The sequence below is a fragment of the Bufo bufo genome, chromosome 10 (assembly GCF_905171765.1).
Source record: "Bufo bufo chromosome 10, aBufBuf1.1, whole genome shotgun sequence".
In the NCBI taxonomy this organism is placed as follows: Eukaryota; Metazoa; Chordata; class Amphibia; order Anura; family Bufonidae; genus Bufo; species Bufo bufo.
This window is the reverse complement of record NC_053398.1, coordinates 117,284,119-117,306,802: the sequence shown is the minus strand read 5'-3', so window position 1 is coordinate 117,306,802 and position 22,684 is coordinate 117,284,119. Positions and strand designations below refer to the sequence as shown.

Here is a 22,684-nt window from a genome sequence, read left to right as displayed (position 1 = left end):
TATTTTGAAACAGAATAATAATTTTTAAAAAAATTTAAAAATAAAAAAAACACACAAAAGAACCATTAACCGCCCAAGAGTCAAAATCGCCGTATCAACCGGTAAAGCAGAAGTAAAATTAATGCGACACCGTAGGGCCCCTCGCAAACTCAGGGCTCGTCCACATTTTCCGTGGACAGCACATGTACCCATTGATTTAGATGTGTCTGTTCACATTGCAGTATTTTTTTTTATTGACCGTGGGTCAGACATGCACTACTTTGATCCGTGATGCGGACCAAGCACGCCCATTGAAGCCTATGGGTCCATGAAAATCATGGACACCACATGGATGGCATCCGTTTTTCACGGAAGACAGATAGTAAATGCTCTCGAAATCAATTTTCAGCTGAGCAACGTCCGCGAATGACAGATGACATCACGGATTTGACACTGACACGGAGATGTGGACGAGGCCTTGAGGCTCATGTGTCTCTCAGTATATGTGACTTGTGCTTATAGACAGCAGCTAATTGGAGGAGGTAAAGTAGCAGCAGTTAAGCTGTGTGAACCAATGATTAGAGAAGAGGCGTGGCTCAGACTACCACAGACTCCCTGTAGGCACTGGAGCTAAACTAGAGTCACTCACAGATTATGGCTCTGCCCTAATGAGGTGGAGCTAAAAAGAAGCAAGTATTTAGGAAAATGAATAGTAGGTAAACATCCCTTATCAGTACTGACTTGCATAGCATTTTTCAGCTGATGCCTGGACAGTCACTTTAAAGAGGTATTCCCATCACAGACAATGGGGGCATATCGATAGGATATGCCCCCATTGTCCGATAGGTGCGGATCCCACCTCTGGGACTCGCACCCACAATGAGAACGGAGCGGGGAGAGCTGTGGCTAGAGGACGCCGGATTTCCCAGGGTCCGTCCACCACAAAGCGCTGCTCCCATAGAGGTGAATGGGAGCGCACCGCGCACGCGTGGCCCCTGCTCCCATTCATTTCTATGGGGCAGACGGAAATAGCCGAGCCAGCGCTCTGCTATTTTCGGCGGCCCCATAGAAATGAATGGAGGGCGGCTGTGCATGTGCGGTGCGCCCTCTGTTCATTTCCCAGCTCCGTTCTCATTTTAGGTGGGACCCACACCTATCAGACAATGGGGGCATATCCTAACGATATGCCCCCATTGTCTAAGATGGGAATACCCCTTTAAGATAAAAGTGGTGAAAAGAGCATACAAAATTACAAGTACAATGGCCTTCAAATTTGAAGTTGTCAACTTAAAGGGTTAAAAAAATGTCCTGTGGACAAAGAACAGGGGTCCTGGGAGTCACAGTCACTGAATGCTGGGGGGGATGAGCTTGACCGCGGCTGTATTGTGTGGTGTAGAGAAATGGGGGGAGACAGGTTGTATGCAGAGGGAAAATAATATTCTTTTGTTTTTATTTTAAAAGATATATATTCATTTTTTATCCTTAAAATGCTACTGCTGTTTCCATCTACATGGCTTACAATATTTTAGGATATTTTACAGAAAATGCATATTCATAAAAAATAAAAAAATATTTTCTGTATTAAATCCTAAAATACGGTAAATGGCTTTTTCTGAGGATACGTTAGTGAGCGGCTTTAGAATACATTTTTTATTTTCCTGCTAGGGGAGGAATAACGTTACCGGATATGGAGCCCCCTGGTGTCCAGTAGCTCAGACCCACAAATAGACTCATTCCACCACTTGCGTACAAGTGGATTCAGGCAGTGAACCCATTAGATAGATGTTCAGGGAGGGAATCAAAAGAACTCAGCAGGGGGCGCAATAACAAGCATTTAACAGCCATGCAAGGGGTGAATTCTACATGTAACGAGCAGATTTTGCTGTGGATTTTACTCTGGTCGTCTCGTCTGTCTCCTAGCGATATGTCACCAATGGCAGATAGGTATAGGTGCCAGAGGTGGGACCTGCACCTATCTTTCAGAAAGGGACCCCCAAAGTGAGCGGAGAGCAGCTGTGCATGCACGGCCACCATGAATTTATTTCTATGGGACCGCCAAAAACAGCAGCGCACGATTGCTCAGCTATTTTTGGAATTTTCATTGAAATTAATGGAGAGCATACGAGGAGCGCGCTCATTCACTTTCGGGGGCCTGTTTTAGAGAAAGCTGAGGGTCCCACATTAATCGTTGGTCGACGCATATGTCAGTGGTCTTGTGGAGGGACGCATACTTATTTGCTCCCCGCTGGTGGGTTCTGGCTCTTTCAGTCTCTCTCTGCTGCAATTTACTCCTGTTTGTCAACATTCAGTTCGACATGGGTCATGTATGCGGCTGCTGCGGTGATATGTCTCCTATGTATCACGTCAATAGTCAGTGTCATGTCAAAGTGACCAGAGCACGGCGGGGGAGGATCGAAGGAACCGTAACCCGACAGCAGGTCTGGCAGCGTTTGGGGGGGGGACGCAGGGTATACAAAACAAGGTGCACCAGAATTTCTGCCACAGGACAAACAGCAGGGGGCGCTACCAGAGAGGAAAATATAAAATACATAAAATTAAAAAAAACTAACATTATTTTATTGCTTATACATTGCAATAATCCTTTTTTTTTTTAAATGCCCTATATATTGCACAGTAATACTTTTCGTGGGATAACCCCTTCAATAACGATTTGCTCCCAAAGAGTATCGTTCTGCTCGCTGGAATACAAGATGCCTTAAACTTTGTGATTTATCAGTAAAATAAAACAAAAACCGTTGCAAAGAATAAGTCAAAGTTTGACAAAACAATCATAAAAATAAATGAGGTAAAATCCCATAAAAAAAAACACATTAAAATTAATAAATTCTAAACCCTTAGCACCCCTTCCCCATGTTCAAGGAGAACTCCAAGAAAAGCCACTTTAAAATACTGTTTCTGTGTCAAGCTGAAACAGCAGGCCTCCTCTGACAAGATATCGTGCCCCCATGACAACACTCCCTGCCCATCAGCTCAGTGTTATCACAGGGACACTAACTCATCTGGAACATGTAAGAAAAGACCTGAGGGTCGAAGCCCCTGTAACCACACTGGGTCACTGAGGAGAAGATAGTAAAATAATAATTACATTTTAGAGTCTTACTGTTTAGAGTTCTCCTTTAAGCATAGGTTTAAGACAAAATATGACGCTCTCCTTTAAGGCAAGCAAGGTACCACTGCCAAAGCACATAAGATTGTCTCTTCTCTTAGTGTCAATATCTTTCCTCCCCGGTATTTTGCATATTAAAGCTTGTTAGTTTAGTTAGTACATTGCCTCATGCTTTTAAACTAATCACCAAACCCCGGAAAGCATAAAGCAATGTGATACATAGGTATTAATATAGACATAATTCATAAGGATCCCAACACCCCAGCCATTATACGTTCTGCATGGAGTATCACTCTTACTCCAGGTCTACATACCAGCTGTATGTGAAGGCTGCGTCACGGCAGGTGCCATATTTTTTTTATATTTTTTGCACCGACTATCGTTTGCCATTTTACCCCCATAGTGAAGCAACTGGGCCGTTGTCGTGCAGTCTTTAGCAGCGGATCATCAAGTTGGGACTCTGATGCGAAAGAGTCCTTGCTGCAGTTGGAGTCGGAAAAGTCGGCAGTTGGCAATGCGCAGCGCTGCGCATCCTGTGCGTCGGAGGTCGGATGGGAATAAAGGCTTGGTGTGATGCCAGGTGCCGGTGCTCCTCTTAAACTCTCTTACATAGTCGTAACTTGTACCTGACAACATAAATAGTGGTTAGATAAAGTGAACATTTAAGGGTCTAGAGATGAGCAGATCTATTATGGAAAATCAAATTCATTCAAAATCAGCCTCCCGGAGCACCGAGGTCCTAGCCCCACTCCTCAGGAGACTCCCCACTCCCCCTTGAACGACAGGGCCGGACATCTCACCTGTCCCTGTCAATCTCGCACCTGCGCCGTGGCTCCGAATATGGGCGCAAGTGCAGATGATCTGTTACAGCTACCTGATCAACGCAGATACAGACTTTGGGTACACCTGGAAGTGGAGGTGGCACTCCTCTGTCCAAAGAGACTTCTATGATTAAATGAACCCCTTGAAGGGGGTTGTCCATTAGGGAAAACATTTTTCAATAAGTGTGAACTCACAGTAAGTTAAAAAAAAAAAAAAAAGTATTAATGCTCCTCTGCCACTCCGATTCCAATCCTTACCAGATCCCTGATTATCTCTACTTCCTGGTCCTATGTGGACACACAGGAAATGCCTGCTCAGCCAATCACTGGCTGAGGCAGGTCACCAATCTGACCCGTGATTGGCTGAGCATGCATTTCCTGTGTGCAGACAAGTGACCAGGAAGGCCAATGGTCACCTTTTAGACATCAGAATGGAAGCAGTAATGGGATCAATGAGGTATTAATTCTTTTATTTTTTTTAACCCATTCCTAGTCCTTTGCAAAAAAAAAAAAAAAAAAACAGGGTGGATAATCTATGATTTAAAAAAATAATAATAATTAAAAAAATCTGATTTTTTTTATTTAAATCAGATTTTATTTAAAATGCTTTTTGAGGAAAATATATTACCATCCAAAAGGTTATTCCATCATAAAATAAAGATTATTTTTTTAATTATGTAGAATAAGGCTGTATATGTTCAATTTTTTTGGTAAATAAATTCCATTAATCCATTCACAATGTCATGCTCTTCCAGAGGTTTTTGTCAGATCATTGGGCAGTTTCTCTGCCTACAAGATATTATCACAGATGCTTGGTTTACTTTTGACTCAGCAGAGATCACATGCCTCTTCTTCACAGCAAAAATGTTATAACATGAACAGAGTTGAGAAAAAGACCTTAATCCTAACTTCTACAAACCTATGAATACAGAATCAACCTAATCAAACTAATATGAAAAGTTGTTATTCTAAAAATCTTCACCTACTTGCATATTATAAGTTATACCAGCAAGAATTAGTCTTTATGTAGAAAACTATGATTTAAATCAAGCCTAGTTTTTTGACTGACGTGGCAGTAGGCATGAGAAAGAGTTTCCTATTTCTGCTAAACAGCTGGGATTGGCGGTTCCTCTGATCCCGGCCAATGGACAGCAGAATATCTGCTCCAGACTGGCATGAGACACCCATGCAGGGCTTAATCTAGACAAATGAGTGCTGTCAGGCAGGAGTTAATAGTGATCTTGCCTATAGCATTACCATTCAACCAGGTGTAGGTGGCTTTCATATTGTTATATTAGCTTGAAGAGCTGGAAATGTACTATTACGTAATGAACATTCACCCGACAATCCAAAAATCTGTAATAAATCTTTTTTTTGCAATGAACATAATTATATATATATATATATATATATATATATATATATATATATATATATATATATGCCCCTGGTGTTGAACCTATATTCAGTGGAGCCATATGTAGTTTGATGCAATTGCTGTGCATCATATGCATAGGCTGGAAGAAAAACAATGGCATCTTGGGGAAACCGAGATGCAGGCGTTTTTGTAAGTGTCCCCCGCCGTGCACTTCCAGGTAGGCATATGTGATTTAATGGGATGTTTGCCGCACTTTTCCATTTTAGCATAAGACCTACAAGTCAGTCATAATGTTTGGAAAGCAGTCTTCAGGGGAGACTAACAGAGCAGAACACGTTGCTTGCTCAGTTACAGTTTTACGATCTGGATACTAAAGAGACTGAGCGCCTTTTTAAACAGTAATGTTTCAGTCTGGTTTGTGAATATTAAAGGGCATAAAATGCTATAAAGATCTACGAAGAAGAAACTCAAGTACAATGCTGGAGGAATGGAGGAAAGCAAAAGCCTGTACAAAACTGGGAAGAGATAGATTTGTGCTGTAATGGAAAATATATACCGTATATATTTTTGGGGTAGATTTAACCCTTTACTCCTGCAATACAAGGTCACACTGCTATGGACTTCAACAGTGTCCTGGTGAATAGGGACTTAGATAAAACCCTTCTTATAAGGGTGATCACAAATTCTCTATGCATGTAGTAAGTATGAGATAATGTGCCAATAAATGGACAACAATACGTACACAGTGCTTACACTAGACTGCGGACCGAGCAAAGGCAGTGCTTAGACTAGACTATGGACGGAGCAGAGCCAGTGCTTACCCTAGTCTGTGGACTGAGCGGAGGCAGCGCTTAAACTAGACTACAGACTGAACAGAGGCAGGGCTTACACTAGACTGTGGATTGCATTTAGGCCTCTTTCACACGGGCGTTGCGGGAAAATGTGCGGGTGCGTTGCGGGAACACCCGCGATTTTTCCGCGCGAGTGCAAAACATTGTAATGCGTTTTGCACTCGCGTGAGAAAAATCACGCATGTTTGGTACCCAAACCCGAACTTCTTCACAGAAGTTCAGGTTTGGGTTAGGTGTTGTGTAGATGTTATTATTTTCCCTTATAACATGGTTATAAGGGAAAATAATAGCATTCTGAATACAGAATGCTTAGTAGGTGATCAGATGAGGGTTAAAAAATAATAATAATAAACTCACCTTCTCCTCTTGTTCGCGTAGTTCCCGGTCTCCTCTTTACTTCTTTAATGATTAGCTGTGGGCTAAAGGACCTTTGGTGACGTCAGATCACATGGTACATCACCGTGGTGATGGACCATGTGATTGAAGCATGTGATCTGACATCACCAAAGGTGCTTTAGCCCACAGCTCATCATTAAAGAAGTCAAGAAGAGACCGGGAACTACGCGAACAAGAGAAGAAGGTGAGTTAATTTTTTTATTTTTTTTAAACCCTCATCTGATCACCTACTAAGCATTCTGTATTCAGAATGCTATTATTTTCCATTATAACCATGTTATAAGGGAAAATAATACAGTGAATAGACTGTCACCTAGCAACCATGCGTGAAAATCGCACCGCATCCGCACTTGCTTGCGGATGCTTGCGAATTTCACGCAACCCCATTCACTTCTATGGGGCCTGCGTTGCGTGAAAAACGCAGAATATAGAGCATGCTGCAATTTTCACGCAACGCATAAGTGATGCGTGAAAATCACCGCTCATCTGAACAGCCCCATAGAAATGAATGGGTCGGTATTCAGTGCGGGTGCAATGCGTTCACCTCACGCATCGCATCCGCGCGGAATACTCGCCCGTGTGAAAGGGGCCTTAGAGTTTACAGAGAACCATGTTCTCTAGATTAGGTATACCTGCAGCCACCACTAGAGGGAGCTTATGACGTAGTGTCATACATTGAACTCAATAAAAACACAATGTGCTCTCTCCAGTGGCAGCCAGAATGTTATGTTATAAATCTATGTCTAAACAAAAAACAAAACCAAAAAAAAACAAAAAACACTTTTGCACATTTGGTTCCTATGTAAAAAAAAAAAAAAAAAAAAAAAACTGGAGTGAAATGATAGATCATGAGATACTGATAACATTGAAGTGGCGAGGGTCTGTCCAAAGCAAGACCTCCCCTGATCATATTTAAAGGGGCTGCCGCAGACAAAACTAGTAAAATCTCCTAATTGGGCATTATGTCTTAATAGAGGGGGACTCCCGCATGGATTTCCCATCTCTCAGATGTTGGATAACATTTGGCTCATAAACATAAAATGTCCAGTCTTAGATTAAATCATCTTTCATGGGAAGAACAATCCAGAATGATATATGTTAAGTATGGTCTTTATCTTAAATATTAAAGGGAACCTGACCTCACTGAGGGCAGCATAAAATAGTGACAGAAATGCTGATTTCAGCGGTGAGCTAAAAGTAAGTGGTTGATGAGAACCAGCATCATAATCATTGCAGACTGGGCCTGGAAAAGAGTCAAGTCTACTTGAGAAGAGTCCTGGTTATTCATAATCTCCTGCTCTCCCCACTAAAGTTGTTGCGATACCAAATTTTTGATTCGGTTTCGATACCATAAAAAAGTATTGCAATACTCGATACCATGCGAAACAAAAAGCAAAAAAGCCACGTGCATTCCGCATTTTAAAAAATGGCGAATCGCACTGTTTTTATTTATTTTTTTCTGTTCCGGCGTTCACCGCATAGATTTTTTTTATATTTTAATAGTTTGGACTTTTCTGACGTGGCGATATGTAATATGTTTATTTATTGTTTATAGATTTTATATGTGAAATTGGGAAAGGGGGTGATTCATACTTAATATTTTGGTGTTTTTTTTTTACACTTTTTATTTAAAAACTATTTCCCCCCTTAGGGGCTAGAACCTGGGATTTTTTCATCCCTAGTCCTATTCACCCAGATAGAGCTCTATCAGGGTGAATAGGACTTCACACTGTCTCTGCTGCTCTGTGCTCCGTGCACACAGCATCAGGGATGTTACCATGGCAGCCAGGGCTTCAGTAGCGTCCTGGCTGCCATGGTAACCGATCGGAGCCTCAGGCTTACACTGGTGGGGCTCCGATCAGAAGCTGCCACTGCACCACCAATGAGGAGGGGAGAGGGGACCCTGTGGCCACTGCCACCAATGAATTTAATACTGGGGGGTTGAGAGGGGCGGGCGCACTGTGCCACCAATGATTTTAATGTCGTGGGGGGTTGAGGGAGGGGGGATGAGGGCGCACTGCGCCACCAATGATAATTACCCCTTAATACAGGAGGCGGGTACTAGCAGCAGATCAGCAGCAGTTAACCCCTCAGGTGCCGCACCTGAGGGGTTAACCGCCGCTGATCGCAGCTCCCTGTCAGGGGCAGGGTGCCGGCAATGCGATTCTGCTGCCGACACCTGCCTCCTGTATTATTATGGTGTTAAAAACGTGGGTCCAGACTTTAAGTATTAGGCTACACAGAGCGGCGCCCAGCGATGTCCCAGCACTTACTATCATTCCTGGGCGCCGCTCCGTCCGCCCGCAGTGCCCCATTACTGTCTCCTCTCCTGCTCCATATGCTAATTACTATCGGAGCAATGGGGAGGAGACATCAGCTTCTCTAGTGGACGTTCCTTCTCCCTAGCTGTAGGGCTGTCCAATCGCAGCTCAGGGAGAAGGAACTGCTGAAATCAACTCACCTGTCTCTACTTTATTCTGCCGTTAGAATAGGTAGCATAAAGTTGATGACAGGTTCCCTTTAAGATGAACCAAAATCTACGATCCTCCAAGAAACCTTCAAACCCCCTGAAGGAGTTTCTAGCTCTGACCAAATGGAAACAAGACGTCTGATCGACAAATTTTCTCAGAACATATTGCGCTTTTCACACTTGCTCCCCATGTAGAATAAGAACTTCCCAGAAATACGTTTTGCTTCCCTGCACCCTGTATAGACACAAAATAAAAGAATATTTAAAGGGAACCCGTCACCTCCCAAAACCATCCCAAGCCGCCAGCAGTACCTGCGTGTAGCCAGCAGTGTGTTTCTGATGATGCCTTTCTTCCCGAAGGTAGATGCAGCAAAAGTACTGAAAACTTTGTTTTATCCCCTGCCCGATGCGCTTCTCCACACATGCTTGAAGTCACAGAGGCAGCGGCTTCAAGTCACGGTAAAGACGCCTTCCCGGCCCCTTCGCTGTGACTGACCGCGCTTATGCAGAGAGTTCGGCTGCCTTTGCCGAACAGCCGGCTGTCAGTCACCTCCCTCCCCCCCTTCTCATATGCAGCCAGCGGTCACCCCCACAAAAAACGGCTGTTATCTTGGGGGGGATAACTGTTCTGTCTCCACATAGGGTGCACGTCGTACTGCACAGTACATACTTAACCCCATAATGACCAGGCCTGAAAAGGCCTTAATGAGCAGCAAAATGTTTTCGTTTTTGCATCTTTGCGTTTCACAGACATAACTTTATTTTTTCACCCACGTGGCTGTCTGAGCCCTTGTTTTATGCAGGGGAAATGTTATTTTTGGAGTTGTTCAGGTGTATAATTTTTTTTTTGCTGCGGAAATATGGAAATAATTGATGAAAATGATTTTGTCTTTGTTCTTTTCTTCATTCTTTACACAGTTCACCTTTCATGCTAAATAGTCTAATCAAATTCTTCAGGTTACTATGGTCCTGTGGATACCTACAGTAACATGAGTATTTTTTTCATTTAATGTGTGCACCATAAAATGTATTTTATGCAGAACAATGGTGATTTTTTTTTTTGGGTGGGGTTGTGATTTTCTATTTTTTTATTAAATTATAGCATTTTAAAAAAAATTTTTTTATGGGATTACTATTTAACAATTTTATTTCACATTTAGAATGTATTAGCAAACTCTTGTATGACACAGAGTATACGTATTATACTACACTATTGTGCCCTAATAGCAGGCTTACTGAACAGACAGCCCTGGGGTCCTTCATAGGTCATAGGTCCTCAGGGCTGACTGCAATGACCCCCTACAGTCTCCAATCTGGCACTGGGAAATCTGGTAAGCCGATCTTTGATTGTGCTGTGGTATGGACCGCAGCATGATCAAAGGGTTAACAGTTGGGATCAGAGCTTTCTCCGACTCCTGCTATGAAACAGCAGCAGGCGCCAAGAACCCAGGCTGTTAGTAATAGCCAGGTCTTAGCGCAGAAGGCACTAAAGGCTTGGATGCAGACTAAGGGCCTGCACCGCCCGCTGTCAAAAGACAGTTGGCGATCGTTAAGGAGTTAAAGGGCTAGATAAAGATGAGAAAAAAAAAACTTTCCCATAAAATGTCAAACGGTTGTGTTTCTTTACAGAGGGATCTAAATCCTTTCACTACATACCCCTGCTCCTCAATTCAAAGCCCATGCTGCCCATAGATAGGGTGGCCAAGGCGAACTCTGCGTCCATAGGAACACACCTTTTTACTCATGTGACTGCTTCCCTGTCTGCATTTACGTCAGTGCAGGCAGTGCACGTGTGCATACACAGGAGCAAGAGATTTTACTACCTGCATCTGCGCATGTGCAGAAGTGGACACAGACGGTAACGTGGCCATCGTGACTGCTATGGGCCACCCCTGTCCATTATTTACACACCCTAGTCACGGGCAGCCTTTAAGTAACCAGTGGGGATAAGCAAAAAAAGGGGTTTAAAGTATTCGATCAAAGAACACATGGCATTTTAGAAAGAGGCCATCTCCTTTAAATGAAAAGAGAGGGGACGTTTCTTAAAAAAATTAAAAATAAATTCCATAAGTGGAATAAAATACTACAAGAAAAGCAACGGTATTTTAACAATGTGTTACCTGTGTCGAGATCACCAATGACATAGATGCTAGCACCAATGGGCACAGCCCCGTATACAAAAGAGGAGCTGGTAGGGATGCACAAGTTCTGATCATTTAGGTAGATCCACCTGCAAGGCACGAAATATACATGAGTCTTAGGAAAGTGAACACAGAATATATACAGCCTAAAAAAGAAACCAGGCCCGTTATCACACATATTTCACATAGGGAGACCCTAAATAATAATAAAGTATTGCTGTGTGACACCCACCATGGCGGTCATCACAGCAGGGCGAGGGCCTCTTCTATCTGTGTTGGAGGCCCCATTTGGGACCAATGTCGCAGATTCCGCCAAAAAGAGCGGACAAAGTAGTCCCGTGTGAGGCACATATTTTGAAACCAAACAAGGATGTCTGTTAGTTTCAGTTATGCACCAACATCCATTATTTTCATTGTTCTGCATCTTTAATGGAGCAGAACAGCAGAAATGCAGATGTGAACATGGCTTTAGTCCCCCAGCTTTCCTGGTGTCTTTTTTTTTTTTTTTTTTTTGCTTGTGTGATAACAATGCGGATCCTCTGTGTTCTGCCCAGCAGAGTTTGAGAATCATTACAGATCACATCTTCCTCAGTTTTGGCATTTCTGTAGTGATTAGTGTGGTTATAGCACCATCTAGCGGTGTTAAGTTGTATTACAATTTGTTTTTTCCTGCTACAAAGACTGCTGCTAGTGGGTGGTGCAAAGCATCGTGGAAAAGAGAAGTCACCAGGGCACATCAGCAGAGCTGTCCTTCTGCATATGTCCTTCTCAAACTCCACCATCCTTGTAAAAGCATATCTGGTGAGAGATCTACTTTTGTTTTAGGGATATTGTGTTATGCAGAGCTGTTCAGCTAGTTGTAACTGTTACTCAGTGAGTTGTTACTACTGTTAGCTAGCCATGCAATCCTATGTATAGGCAGCCATTTTACCATGTATTTTCACTGATGACTGTTAATGTTATAGTACATGCAATTCTATGCTTAATACTTATACATGCTATTTGTATTCTTGTAGTTTTATCAAACAATCCTGTTTTACCAATCAATCAATCACACTTGTACAATCTCTCACTCAAGCGCATCGCGCAGAGAGTACAACCTGTTGACCAATAAACAAGTTAGACTACAAAGAACAGTCCTCTTATTTGGAAGACAGGAATGGTTTATGCTGAATGTCAGACTGCACACTGTGTGAACGTGTATGAAGACAGAACACTGGGGAGGGAGACCCTGCTCAGATCCTCCCAACCTAATACGTAAGAGGATGAGACCAGTGCTTTCTTCAAGGGAGCCATAGAAGTTGGATGCTCTGTCTGTACAGATTCAGTGCTAGACTTCCATCACCAATGAATGAAGGTAGGGTCCCGGATGGGGCCACCACAGAGGAGAAGTGTCTAAACGTCACCTCTTACGCACTACGTAGGTCGATTACAAGGCAGACATGACTGATACCTCATCAGTACCATCACCATCTTTTTCACATGGGTAGATAGAGGATGTTGAGCTGTGAGATTATTCAGGAGCCATATGAAAGGGAGCAGCAACAATGTTGGGGGAAGAATCCTTAAAGGGGTTGTCCGGGCTACAGATAATGATGACTTAGCCTTAGGATAGGTCATCAATATCATATCAGTAGGGGTCTGACAACTGTTTGAAGGGGCTGCAGTGCTCGTGAATGGGATGAACAAATGTAACGGCACTGCTGCTACAAGGGAGATAATCTGCAGGGAAATCATGAAGAGGACGCAGTGCTCATGCAAGCGCAGCCCCTAAAAACAACTGATCAGTAGGGGTGCCGGAGTCAGACCCCCACTAATCTGATACTGATACATTTTGAAGGCCTAACCTGATGATAAGTTTGTTCCTCAAAACTCTTAAGCCCTGCACTGTAGCTTAATTGAGAAAAGTTCTCCGGGACTATAACATTGATGCTGCATCCTCATGGTAGCTCATCAATGTTTGATCAATGGGGTTTCAACACTCAGGAACCCCACAGATCAGCACAATGAAGGGTCTGCAGCACTCACTACAAATGCTACTTTCTCTACACTATACATCGGCACAGCAGCTTGGAAGAAACACTTAAATTCAGTTCAAGAAAATAACTTGAAATCTGTATGTTAACACTTGTTTGCATTTGGCAAGCGTGCAATCATTTGGTGTGGCTGTGGTAAAGCATAACACACCAATAATAGCCTGTAAACCAAAGGTGTTGTACCAGTAACCGTCCTGAACACTAGATGGCGATCTAATACCATTACAAGTGACAAATACATCTGTCACCCACAGAACAAATAATACACGTTAAGCCCATGTCCACATGACATTTGTACGTTCAGCGTGTGGGAACGCTCCTGACGTCCACGCTAAACAAGTCCATAAAGGTTACACATTAGGCTACTTTCACACTTGTGTTGTTAATTCCTTGATTGAGGAGGATCTCAAAACCGGGATTAAGCTGATCCTGTTTTGATTTTGCACATCAGGATGCATCCGATCCGTTAGGATGCAGTTGTCTAAAATCAGAGCATATCTGTCACTAAATACATTGAAAGTCTCCTAAAAAAAAAAAAAAGAAATCCGTCACCATCGACTTACATTGTTTTCAGTGCAGCTTGCAGCGGTTTTGTGTCCAGTCACAAAACGGAATGCTGCCAGAACAGAAGACGTCCTGATGCATCCCGAACAGATCTCTTTCCATTCAGAATGCATGAGGACTAAATCATCTGCCGCATCTCAATACCGGAAACAAACAACGCAAATGTGAAAGTAGCCTTAGCCTGACAGAAGACAAATGAGTGTCCTCTCAGTCCCTGTCTGCCCAGTGTACATCAGCATAAAGAAAAAAATATAGGGGGAAAAAAAAAAAACATAAGTTGGATCTATCGGTGATGAATATTACTGCAGTGCTCCAGACCAAAAAAATACCTAGTAGCCACTGGCTCCTGAACTAAAAAATTTAGGAGCCAAAATGAAATTTTTAGTCGCCAAATCGAAACCGAATCAAAATTTTGTTATCGTGACAATGCTACGCCGATCAGATTGGCGTAGGGTTGTTTCAATACCAAAGTTTCGATTCGCTTTCGTCACCATAAAAAAGTATTGCGATACTCAATACCACGAAAAAAAAAAAAAAAAAAAACACCAAAAAAGCCGCGTGCATTTCGCATTTTATGAAACGTTCAGCCCATAATAGAACAGTCCTATCCTATTTTTTGGGGTGACAAGGTGACAAAAAAATGGCAAATCGCATGTTTATTTATTTATTTCTGTTACGGCGCTCACCGCATAGGAGATATTTTTAATTTTTTTTATAGTTTGGACTTTTCGTACGCAGCGCTATGTAATGTTTGTTTATTTATTGTTTATATATTTTATATGTAAAATTGGGAAAGGGGGGGGGGGGATTTAAACTTAATATTTTAGGGTACTTTCACACTAGCGTTTTTCATTTCCGGCATAGAGTTCCGTCACAGGGGCTCTATACCGGAAAATAACTGATCAGGTATATCCCCATGCATTCTGCCTTCAGTTCAGTCATTTTGACTGATCAGGCAAAAGATAAAACCGTAGCATGCTACGGTTTTATCTTCGGCGAAGACATGCCTTAATGCCGGATCCGGCATTTTTCCCCATAGGAATGTATTAGTGCCAGATCCGGCATTCAAAATACCGGAATGCCGGATCCGTCCTTCCGGTCTGCGCATGCGCAGACCGGTAAAAATATGTAAAAAGATACAAGACGGATCCGTCTGTCCGCATGACAAGCGGAGAGATGGATTCGTTCTTGCAATGCATTTGTGAGATGGATCCGCATCTGGATGCGTCTCACAAATGCTTTCAGTCACATCCAGATCGGCGGATCCGGCAGGCAGTTCCGACGACGGAACTGCCCGCCGGATCACACTGCCGCAAGTGTGAAAGTAGCCTTAGTGTTTGTGTTTTTTTTTTTTACTTACTATTGGCCCCCTTAGGGGCTGGAACCCTTGTTCTATTCACCCTTAGGTCCATTTCACATGGGCGAGATTTCTGCGTGGGTGCAATGCGTGAGGTGAACGCATTGCAGCCGCACTGAATCCGGACCCATTCACTTCTATGGGGCTGTGCACATGAGCGGTGATTTTCACGCATCACTTGTGCATTGCGTGAAAATCGCAGCATGCTCTATATTGTGCGTTTTTCACGCAACGAAGGCCCCATATAAGTTCCAGGGGCTGCGTGAAAATCACAAGCATCCGCAAGCAAGTGCGGATGCGGTGCGATTTTCACGCATGGTTGCTAGGATCAAAGTCTATTCACCGTGTTATTTTCCCTTATAACATGGTTATAAGGGAAAATAATAGCATTCTTTAATACAGAATGCTTAGTAGAAGGTCAATTGAGGGTTAAAAAAAAATATGAACTCACCTCCTCCAATTGATCCCGTAGCTGCCGGTCTCCTGTTCTTTCCTCAGGACCTGTCAAAGGACCTGTGGTAACATCACTGTGCTCATCACATGATCCATCACCATGGTAATGGACCATGTGATGAGCACAGTGATGTCACTGAAGGTCCTTTGACGGGTCCTGAAGAAAGAACAGGAGACCGGCAGCTACGCGATCAATTGGAGGAGGCGAGTTCATTTATTATTATTTTTTTTAACCCTCATTGGCACTGCGCCACCAATGTATATTATACTGGGGTGTTGGGGGGGGGAAGGGGGGACAGGGAGCTGCGATTAGCATCAGTTAACCCCTTAGGTACAGCACCTGAAGGGTTAACAACTGCCGCTGATTGCGGCTCCCTGTCATAGAGGTCGGGTGCCGACTATTTGATTCAGGCACCCGCCTCCTGTATTTGTATTAACAGGTCAGTTATCTTCATTGGTGGCGCAGTGGCCACAGCCCCTCCCCTCCTCCTCCAGTCTCTCTTCTTATTGGCGGCGGCACAGGGGGGAGGGAGCGACTCCTCCACTGCGCTGCTGAGAAGAACATCGACAGCTGGCAGAGAACTATCATCTCCGGTGCCCCGCCGCTGTATTCAGCTGCAGAGCTGCGGGTCTAGTCGCAAATGAAAAGTCTTGTCGCCATTTGTAAATTCTAAGTCGCATTGGCGACCATTCTGGTTGCCATCTGGAGCCCTGTACTGTATGCATTGGTCAGAGGGATCTGCTTAGCATATACATTGAACAGAGGTCGTAAGGGAAGTGAGCATAGCCTTAAAGGGGTTCTGCACTTTGTTTAAACTGATGATCTATCCTCTGGATAGATCATCAGCATCTGATCGGCGGGGTCCGACACCCGGGACCCCCGCCAATCAGCTGTTTGAGAAGGCAGCGGCGCTCCAGCAGCACCGCTGCCTTCTCACTGTTTACTGCTGGCCGAGTGACGTCACGACTTGTATCAACTGGCCTGGGCGGGGCTAAGCTCCATTCAAGGGAACGGAGCTTAGCCCCGCCCAGGCCAGTGATACTAGTAGTGACGTCACTGAGCCTGCGGTAAACAGTGGGAAGGCCGCGACGCTGCTGGAGCGCCGCTGCCTTCTCAAACAGCTGATTGGCGGGGGTCCCGGGTGTCGGACCCCCGCCGATCAGAAGCTGATGATCTATCCCAGAGGATACATCAGTTTAAACAAAGTGCAGAACCCCTTTAAAGGGGTTGTGCAGTGTCAGGATATTGATGACGTATTGAGGTCATCAATATCAGATCGGCGGAGGTCCGACTGCTGGCACCTGCACCAATCAGCTGGCTGAAGAAGCCGTGGGCTCTTCCGCTTGGATTCTGACCGGATGTGTTCCAGAGTCCTCCAGCTGTGTAATGTAAATTCTGATTAACAGGAAGGAAGACTTGGGAACACATCCCGTCAGGACCTGCGTAGAAGAGTGCACAGCCAATCCGAGAGCAGCGGAAACTATCTTTCCTGCACTGTGTCTGAAGACCCTGGGATGTTCAGAAAAGCCCAGAGAACCCCTTTAATCTGTAATAATACTACACAGTCTTGGTACAGTCACATGATCATACCGTTTGAAGTCATCATGGTAGAACTCAGATTTGCAGGCCACCATCTCACTGTTCTGTTCATTTTCACGACTTCTAACGCCGCCAAAGACGTAAAGCTCCATGCCAACCCCACACGCAACGGCGCCAAACCTGCAGAGAGACTTATGTGAGCTGGAACACCTTCGGCATAGACCTGAGGTCTTACACGAGAGCCTTTTGAGGCTGACCTCACCTTCTCTCTTTCAAAGGGCAGATGGCGGTCCACTGCTGAGTTTTGGAGTCGTAACACTCAACAGACTCAAACAGTTTCCCGTACGACCCTCCTCCCATGGCATAGATTTTCTTCTTCATTGTGGCGTAGCAGCCGATCTGTAATTAATCCACAAAGCCCAGGCAAGTCAACAAGAGTGGTGGCTACAAACACAATACAGGCTTATTTCAGACACAATACTAGGGACGTCACGGTCATTCTACAGTGTTCCTGGTACTACAACTCCCTACATGTCCCAACCAGTTAGGGCTGACATGTTTTATCAGTCTCCATCCCCTTTACGCAAGTCTCCTGTTCTGATTAAAGGGGTTTTCTGGGAGCCCCGCCGATCAGCTGCTTCAGAAGGCATCAGCGCTCGTTTTAGCGCCATGGCCTGCTCGAAGCTTTCCCTAAATTATGTGACGTCATGTTCATCAGTCACGCGGCCTAGGCACAGCTCATGGAATGTGCTGTGATACCAAGCACAGCCGCTATACCGTGTACAACGATGTGCTTGGCGAGCTGCGAGAAGGCTGTGGCGCTTTCTCAGACAGGATTACGGACCCCCACTGATCAGATACTGATGAACTATCCTAAGGAAAACCCCCATAAAGGAACTTTCCCATCAGTAACTATGATAGCATAACGATTAGATGCCCCATCGATGTTTGCTCGGTGGGAATCTAACTGCTGGGTTACAACGGGGCTGATCTGAGAAATTTGGGGGACTGGGCTGTACCAAGGCATTGGTGGGCTCGATCAGATTGATGGTATATCTAATTGATGATGGTGGGAAAACCCTTCTTATGATATGTTTTAGTAAATACCTGTATTCCCCATTAAAAAAAAACAACTGAAGACTCTTCTCATAACTGTGTTATGCTGCTCCTCTGTTAATCCTCCTAGACATTTATCAACACATTGACAACTGGACTCTACCATTACCCTTGTGTAGGGGTGTGCCCCAACACAGCTGGACATTCTCAGCACTGATTGGATAATTTTATGCTGTGCACATCCCCAACTAGTAATACCCAATATTCTATAAATTTCTAGGAGGAATTACAGAGGAATGGCACAACACAGAGAGCTTAAAAAAAAAAAAAAAAAGATGCCTTAGAATTGTTTACAGACATGTCAGGAGAGGTGACGGGTTCTCTTTAAATTGCTATATGGATGCACCTAACATGCTTAAAGGGGTTATCCCATATTAGACAATGGGGGCATATCGCTAGGATATGCCCCCATTGTCTAATAGATGCGGGTCCCACCTCTGGGACCCGCACTTACAAGGAGAACGGAGCCGGGGAGAGTTGTGGCTGGAGGACCCGCACCTATCAGACAATGGCGGCATATCCTAGCGATATGCCCCCATTGTCTAAGATGGGATAACCTCTTTAAGGAATTTTACTGGTGGCAACCAATCCATTTATGATGGGTTGAAATCACTGGCTTTTTTTTTAAGCAGCATGGCATCAAGGACAGACCAAATAAAAACTCCCCCGCACAGGAAAAATTTGCTGCAGGGCTGACAACCTGTTACTCTCCTTATGCCCAATCATGGCGGGAGGTTAACTGCTTCAATAACCCCCCAAATTTTGCATTTTGGGGACTGTTTTTCCTGGCTCCTGTGCTGCGGCCTCCTAATTGGAAGAGTGACGTGCTGGCTCACCAATGGCCTCAGCAGCAGTGACGTGCGCAGGAAGTGCACATGACCACCGAGCCTGGTCCGAGCTAAACACACAGGAAATGTCATGAGATGACCACTGAGCCAAATACTGGCTGCAGCTGTGACCCACCTCAGCGGCCCTTCCCTGTGTGTCGGTACAGGTATCAGAAAGGAGAGACCAGTGGGGGCCCGTAAGCATTAGAACGGGAGTCGTGGGGGCGACCATCATTTCTTTTGCCCTGCTGGACAACCCCTATACAATGTCACATAATAACTGGGAACTGGGCACATACCTTTCTGACCATGGTCATGTTTTGTTGCTTGCTCCAGGATTTTGTGCAGATGTCATAGGATTCCATAGAAATCAACTCATGATCCTCGTCCTCTCCTCCCAGAACATAGATGACACCATCAATTTCCACCACTCCAAAACTGTGCCTTGCCTGGGAATACATACAGTGCTCCACATTAATAAAGTGAAGACAAAGTCAAACTTCCCACCATACTTAAAGGGGTCCTCTCACTTCGGCAAGTGGCATTTATCATGTAGAGAGAGTTAATACAAGGCACTCCCTAATGTATTGTGATTGTCCATATTGCCTCCTTTGCTGGCTGGATTCATTTTTCCATCACATTATACACTGGTCGTTTCCATGATTACGACTAGGGCTGCAGCTAACGAATATTTTATCAATCGAGTATTCTACCATTTTTACAATTAATCGAGTAATCTAATAAGAAAAAAATTAATAGACTGTTTTCCTTTACAAAAACTTATCAGAAACCCCCCCCCGCCATCAGTCCCCAACACCCTTCGTTCCCCCCTGTGCGATCAGCCCAAGTGCATCAGTTCCCCCAGTGCCATCAGCTCCTGTCCCCACTCAGTGCCATCAGTTCCCCCAGTGCCTTCAGCTCTCCCCCACCCCAGTGCCATCAGCTCCGTTCCCCCCAATGCCATCAGTTCCCCCAGTGCCATCGGCTCTCCCCCACCCCAGTGCCATCAGCCCAGAACCATGAGCTCTTCCCCACCCCAGTGCCATCGTCTCTGCTCCCCCTTGTGTCATCGTCTCCTCCCCCCCTTGTGTCATCGTCTTCCTCCCCCCCTTGTGTCATCGTCTTCTCCCCCCCTTGTGTCATCGTCGTCTCCCCCCCCTTGTGTCATCGTCGTCTCCCCCCCCTTGTGTCATCGTCGTCTCCCCCCCCTTGTGTCATCGTCGTCTCCCCCCCCCTTGTGTCATAGTCGTCTCCCCCCCCTTGTGTCATAGTAGTCTCCCCCCCCTTGTGTCATAGTCGTCTCCCCCCCCTTGTGTCATAGTCTCCCCCCCCTTGTGTCATAGTCTCCCCCCCCTGTGTCATCGTCTCCCCCCCGTGTCATCGTCTCCCCCCCCTGTGTCATCGTCTCCTCCCCCCCTTGTGTCATCGTCCCCTCCCCCCCTTGTGTCATCATCCCCTCCCCCCCTTGTGTCATCGTCCCCTCCCCCCCCCTTGTGTCATCGTCCCCTCCCCCCCTTGTGTCATCGTCCCCTCCCCCCCCCTTGTGTCATCGTCCCCTCCCCCCCCTTGTGTCATCGTCCCCTCCCCCCCTTGTGTCATCGTCCCCTCCCCCCCCTTGTGTCATCGTCCCCTCCCCCCCCCTTGTGTCATCGTCCCCTCCCCCCCCCTTGTGTCATCGTCCCCTCCCCCCCCTTGTGTCATAGTCTCTCTTCCCCTTGTGCCATCTTTCCCCTAAGGCTGGGCCACACTTCAGTTAAACCACAGACGTACGGTCCGTGAAAGCGCAGCCTGCCCTCCTGACACCAGGAATGCACAGCGTCATTAGTTGCTATGACGCTGTGCACTCCGGGCGCCCGGCCTTAGTCGCGCCCCCACCCCCTCGGTGTCACCAACCTACGTTTCCAGCAGGGGCGCCGCCGACACTCCATTGTTCCGCGCTGCTCTGGGCCTAACGTCAGACAGCGTGTCAGGTCACGGCATGCGTACGTCAAGAGGTCAGTGCAGCGCGGGACCACGGACAGGCTGTGGAGTGTCCGGGGGCCCCCTGCTGGAAAGGTGAGTATTCCGAACGCATTGCGGGCCAGCGGGAGACCACGGAGCGGGAGTAATACAAGTGCTTCACTCCCGCTCCGTGGTCACGTGACACAAACGAATCCTCGATGCAAAAAATTTGCGTCAAGGATTTTTATTTAATCGAGTACTCTTTGCAGCCCTAGTTACGACCATCCTGAAATTCATCAGTGGTTTTTGTGCTATAGGAAAAAGCGCCAGCCTCTCTGGAGGCCAGGAACGTGGAAGCACGCATAAGCTACTGCTTTTTCCTATAGTGTGCAAGCACAGCCACCGCTGATGGATTGCAGGGTGGTCGTAACCATAGAAACGAGCAGTGTATAATGTGATATAAAAATGTATCCAGCCAGCAAAGGGGGCAATATGGCCAATCACAATATATTAGTAAGTGCCTTGTATTAACTTTCTCTACATAATACACACAATTTGCTGATGTGAGACAACCCCTTTAAGTGTGGATGGCTGTCAGTGAATGGAAATCCTAATATTCACTGACTAAAAACCCTTCTAAATCTAGTCCTGATCAAAGATAATGTGCTCCCCTTCCCCCACAGGATTTAACTCACCCAGAACACCCCCACCGCTTCCATCGATTTTACTCCTTCCCTCCAGGTCTCGCTTATTTGGCTGCAGCGATGATGTGCTCCACATGACCGCTGCAACCAATCACTGGTCTCAGAGGTCATGTGGTCATACACTGCTGAAGCCAGTAATTGGCTGCAACGGTGTCTGGGGTATAACGGCATGTCTGCACTGTAGCCAAGAAGGTACCATCACGATAGACATGAAGGATTGAAACATCAGCGGTAGAAGAGGTGGGAGTGAAATACGGTCACTATTTTATCACCGTTCCTGCCTCACATGTCCGTTATGTCCCTAGCCGCTTCTGGTCTCCGCCAGACTGTAAGTGGCCATGTGCTAGGACTGCTAGGTGTGTGGTAGTGATGTGCTTTTCTAGCATGTGACCACTGAGGCCAGCAACTGGCAGCAGCGACCATGGAACCAATTCACTTCTGGTCTGGGGGAGGCCAGAGGCGGCGAGGAGTGTGGCAGAAGCACAGGAACGCCAGGGCTGAAGACAGGTGAGTATTTGTTTTTTCAAACTGCACGCAGGTTCCAGTTGTCGGCTCATGGGCTGAACAATTGCTTTAAAGGGAGTCTTTCACCTAAAATGACCATTATACACAACAATCATCATGATCTCCATTCCATTCCCCATATTATAATCTTACCTTTCATATTGCGGTCCATCGCCTATTTTCTCTTGAAAACGCTTTTATTCCATATGCTAATAAGGTTCTGAAGGTGCCCAGGGGCGGCGTTTATGTGGCCGGTGCCCATGCCCCACGGCGCTGTTCAAATCAAACCCCTCCCCTTTCATCCTTTGGCCCACCCTAGGTTCTTCAGATTCCATCCTCCCGACAAATCCGGTGCCTGCGCCGTTCAACATAATCCTTGCGCCTGCGCACTCCATTACCCACTAGGGCAGAGGGAGCAGAGCATTTAATGCCTCCCGATCTAGCCGGTGTTCCATGATATTTCCCTACTCGTGAAATTT

At 45.6% G+C, this 22,684-nt stretch overlaps 1 protein-coding gene across 1 annotated transcript in view; it reads right to left on the bottom strand.

The window, feature by feature from the left end:
- Window positions 1-2,535: 2,535 nt before the first annotated feature.
- Window positions 2,536-22,684, bottom strand: part of GAN (gigaxonin) — a 52,551-nt gene continuing 32,402 nt past the window's right edge. Inside the window, exons 7-11 of the mRNA XM_040409659.1 lie at window positions 19,356-19,505; window positions 17,376-17,512; window positions 17,165-17,293; window positions 11,143-11,252; window positions 2,536-3,732 (exon numbers count right to left, since the gene is read on the bottom strand). Of these exons, the coding sequence (XP_040265593.1) occupies window positions 3,554-3,732; window positions 11,143-11,252; window positions 17,165-17,293; window positions 17,376-17,512; window positions 19,356-19,505 (705 nt within the window). The 3' untranslated portion in view covers window positions 2,536-3,553. The remainder of the gene's footprint in view (window positions 3,733-11,142; window positions 11,253-17,164; window positions 17,294-17,375; window positions 17,513-19,355; window positions 19,506-22,684) is intronic.